Here is a 4,251-nt window from a genome sequence, read left to right as displayed (position 1 = left end):
AGTGGGGTGGGCATGAAGGGCTTCCTGGAGGAGGCGACACTTGGACCAGGTCTTCAAGGTGGGTGGGATCCACCTAAGTATAAGGGAGCCCACAAGCAAAGCACAGGGCGGAAGGGGATAATGCTGGGGAGAGCGAGGAGTCCCCAGGATTCATGCAGGACAAGAGGAGAAATAAGGCGGCAGGGACTGCGGACAGGGCCAGACATGTAGAATGAGCCTTGGTTTCCAGGTGGGGAAATTGAGATGATGAGTCTCCAAGCAGCTGGGATAGTTCCACTGATAGTTCTTGAGCTAAGGGCGACATGGCAGGCCGTGGGGTCTGCCAGAAACAAGCTTGGTTAAGCTGGTGGGAGCAGAGTTCAGGGCGCGCCTCTGGGGAGTTTCCAGTGGCTGGGTCGGCCTCGTCTTGCGGCGCTGCGTGAGTGGCAGGCTGTGCCGCCCCACACCGTGCTCTTGGCAGGCACCATGGAGGCATAAGTGGATCACAGTGAAAGGTTAGGGGTCATGGAGGCTGTGTGGGGCTGCCTGGGAGGTGGTCTGCACGTGTAGGAAGGCCACAGTTGAGGAATGTCAGCCATCCCTGGAGCCCGCCCCGCACCCCCGGGGTGGATTTTAATGCTGAGTTTTTCTTCTAGCCAAGCAGTAGCTGCTGTTAGGTACCATCTTGTAGCCCTGGAAGTCGCCGCTGCTGCTGCACCAACATTCACCAACCTGACGGAGTTAGATATGAATCCGGTCCACTCAGGTTTGGAATAAGACCTTTACTTTCCACCTCTGGCACCCACTGTGCTCCCCGGGGTTGGGGGTGTCGGGAGCATCCCCGCCCTCCATCAGCTCCTTCCAGCCTCAGTTTCCCCTCCAGCTCTGATGGTCTGTCTGTGAAAGAGGCTGATCCTCTCTGTTGATCCGCCGTGGGTCCAGGGCCTCGGTTTTTCCATCTAGAAAGTGGGCTTGCATTCACACATGCCAAGACCTCTAAGGCCCCAGCTGGAGCTTTCAACTTTTGTGCAGGATCCACTGGGATCTCCAGCACTGGGCAAACCTTTAGGGAACCAGAGAGAATTCACTTCAAACTCATTTTTGGAAGATGCTTGGGGAACACAGTTAATGAAAATTGGGTTCCTAAAGGTTTGGGGCTCATCTCTCAATAGAAGGCAAAGCTTTGTGGAGTTTTGACCCCTTGGGGGGAACTGTGCTCAGAAGCCAGGGATACATGTAATGGAGTTACATCTCTAGCTCTTTGCTCCATCGCCCTCATCGAGGGGCCTCACAGCTGCAAAGTGGAAGAGACTTGCTCCTGCGCTGAGTGTCCCCAGAGTCCTGAGCCCTAAGCGTTCCCTCTGACAAATATTCATAGTGCCAGGCCTTGTACTGGGTGTTGGGAAGCAGGCCCGGGTAGTATGGGGCAGAGGTGGAGGTGGTGTGGCCTGCGGAGCCCAGGGGAGGCACTGGGGGGTCCTCGGGGCCACCATCCTGGGGGATTGCCTGTGAGTTACTTGGGGAGCAGCGTGCTGGGCTAAGGCAACAGCAGGAGCCGAGGTGTGGAGGGAGGAGTGGGAAAGCACGGGCTGTGTGGGTTCAGAGGCCCCTGGTCATCTTGGCTGGGCTCAGGCTGGTGGAGGATGCTTGAAACTTGACTTCCAGACAAATGGAGTAAAAGCCCAGGCAACAAGCCCCTTTGCTCTGCGGTGGGCGCAGCGGCAGCCCGTGCCAGTGGATCACCCCCTCTTCCTTGCTGAATCCCAGGCTGTTTCACTCCACAGGCACCAAACTCTCCTTGAGCTAAATTTCTAAGTGAGGGAGAGGTAAGTGTGGAGCTGGGCAGGAAAAAGAAAGTCCTTCCTCTTTGAGAAGAAACATGATTAAAAGAGGAACAGTGAGAACGGGGAGCTTGTTTACAAACATTAATGAGCTACGAGTTGTCACAGTGTAGACAGGATGTGATGCCCATTTTACGGAATGTGACACCGAGGCTGGGAGCAGTGACTTGCCCAAGGCCCTACTGCAAAGGCTGCCCTGGCTGGTTTCCCTGGAGCTGTAACTTCCAGCAGAGCCCTGGTGACAGAGTGGGGGATGGCCGGCTCTGAGCGAGCACTGGGCCACGCGTGCCCTTAGCTGGCCTTGCCCCCAGGGCCTGTCTCTCTCCAGTTTCGGTAGAGGGAGGGAGGGGCCTGCCCTCTGTTTGCTTTTTACAGCCAGCTGGAGACGAGTGAGGAGGTTAAGGTTCTTACAGCTTGAAAGGGGAAGTTTGAGGAAACAGAAACCGAGGCTTTCTTTTTTCTCATGTCTCTTTCTTTTGTGGCCTCCAGAAATAATCCTGGGCTCTGCAGAGCCTGTCTCAGGGTCCTGGTTGACCTACTCTACCCACACTTCCGGCAGAGCCCGGCTGGGGCCGGGGCGGTGGGGAAGCAGGCGGGGAGGAGGGTGACGGGCTTGCGGCTGGTGAGTCAGTGGCAGGAGGCCGTTGCCTGCTGACTCACCGCCCTGTGCGTGAAAACAGGCCCCCTGAGTCCCCCGCAGCCACGGCGCCCTCCCGGCTCCCTGCTTCCTCTCTTTCACCTGATTGGTGGTTACAGCGCGTGCTGGCAATCTCAGTGGCATTTGGGGTCCAAGCCCCCTCAAACGGATTCGCGCGGCCTGACTGTTCCTGGACCTCCGCCTTCCCCCAGGGACCAGGTCCAGCCTGGCCGCGGGCCCAGCCCAGGGGGTGTCACGGGACCTGCTCCTTGAAGCCTCACTCCAACCAGACGCGTGACTCCTGTCCTCCTCCTGAACTGAGAACCATTTTCGTGATACTGTGATAAAATGAGCCCCCCACCTCTGGATATTAGCACCCTGAGGGCAGGAAGGCGGTGGGTGCTCGGTCCAGGTAGGGCAGGTGGGGCTTCTCCCGGAACCAGTCCGAGGGAAGTGACGTGTCCCAGGTCGTATAGCGTCAAAGACTGACCCTGTTCTTTCCAAAACCCATGGGTTTTATCCACGGAGGGGCCAGGGCTCTAGACTCACAAGGACGTTGTCTTCTCTCGGTCAGCCATGTTATGGTCCTTGGACAAGGGACAGCAGTTCTGGCCGCCCATCCTTGGCTGGTCCTTCTTTGCCAAGGTGGCCGTCACTTCAGCCTGTCCCACAGGTGCTCGGCTCACAATGAGGAGGCCGGCGGCTCTGAGGTGTTGGGGTTCAGGACTTGGGCTCTGCAGGCCCCACTAGAAAGTCCCTACTGGCAACAGCTTACAGAGGAAAGCCCAACATGGGCCCTCGAATCCCTTCAGGGTGGGAGGGAGCCAGGTGGTCAGGGACGGCCTGAGTTGAGCACTCCTTGGGGCAGCACAGAGCTCTCCAGGGTCCCTCAGCACCCGCTAGATAAATCCACGTTCTGGCCTGGGCTCCAGGCCTGCCTCCCTCCCCGGGTCGCCCCATGCCCTGTCCCCCATGCTCTGCCCCACACCGGCCTTCCCTCTGTTCCTTTGCCGTGTGCCCAGTGCGGCCTTCACACACGCTGTCCCTGCTCTGAGAACGCCGTTCCCCCAGATGTTTGCCTTGCAGATCCCAGCTTCAAGGTGGTTGAAAGCACAGACCCTGAAGCCCATTGCTGTGTGACTTTGGGCAAGCGACTTCACCTCTCTGGGCCTCATTCCTTCATCCAGGCTAGTGAGAAGAATAGATGAATTGGTACCTGCAAGGGCTTAGCACAGGGCCTGCCCAGAACCAGTCTTTAGTGAGCGTCTGCCACTATGAAACGTCACCTCCTCAGAGGGTCCTCTGACTCCCTGTGCCCTCATCTTGCTTGGCTGTCTTCTGCTCACCGGTCCCAGTCGTAAATATTTATTCATGTATGTATTTAGTGTCTGTCCTCCCTTCTGGAATGTCAGCTCCAGGGCTCACCTCCGAGTCCCCAGTCCCTACAGCAGGGCCTGGCACCTAGTAGAGGGTGCTCTCAGTAAATATTTATTCGGTACTCACTGCTCGCCGGAGCTGCCCTCTCTCCGTCTTATCCCCAGATATCCAAGAGGCACAGGGGAAGTGCTTGGCCTGCAGGACTGGAACTGGAACCAGACCCAGTTTTCTGACTCTTCACCTACTGCCCTGTCCCCTGACTCGGTGGCCTACTGGGCCAGTGCCTGGGGCACCTCTGTTTTGGGCGTGTTGTGTGCCCAGCTTGCGTTCCCCTCGAGGGCAGCGCCGGCCTTCCTGCCTGCTGCCCCCGCCCAACCCCGGGCCACCCGGCCACAGAGCAGCCTGCTCGCGCCTTCC

At 58.2% G+C, this 4,251-nt stretch overlaps 1 protein-coding gene across 1 annotated transcript in view; it reads left to right on the top strand.

The window, feature by feature from the left end:
- The first annotated feature begins 646 nt into the window (after window positions 1-646).
- The window catches only part of SLC6A6 (solute carrier family 6 member 6), a 48,501-nt gene continuing 44,896 nt past the window's right edge, over window positions 647-4,251 (top strand). Inside the window, exon 1 of the mRNA XM_007449149.1 lies at window positions 647-745. Within this exon, the coding sequence (XP_007449211.1) occupies window positions 727-745 (19 nt within the window). The 5' untranslated portion in view covers window positions 647-726. The remainder of the gene's footprint in view (window positions 746-4,251) is intronic.

This window comes from Lipotes vexillifer, unplaced genomic scaffold (assembly GCF_000442215.2).
Source record: "Lipotes vexillifer unplaced genomic scaffold, Lipotes_vexillifer_v1.1 scaffold2653, whole genome shotgun sequence".
NCBI classification, from domain to species: Eukaryota; Metazoa; Chordata; class Mammalia; order Artiodactyla; family Lipotidae; genus Lipotes; species Lipotes vexillifer.
The sequence above is the reverse complement of the archived record's forward strand: the minus strand, read 5'-3'. Positions and strand labels throughout refer to the sequence as shown.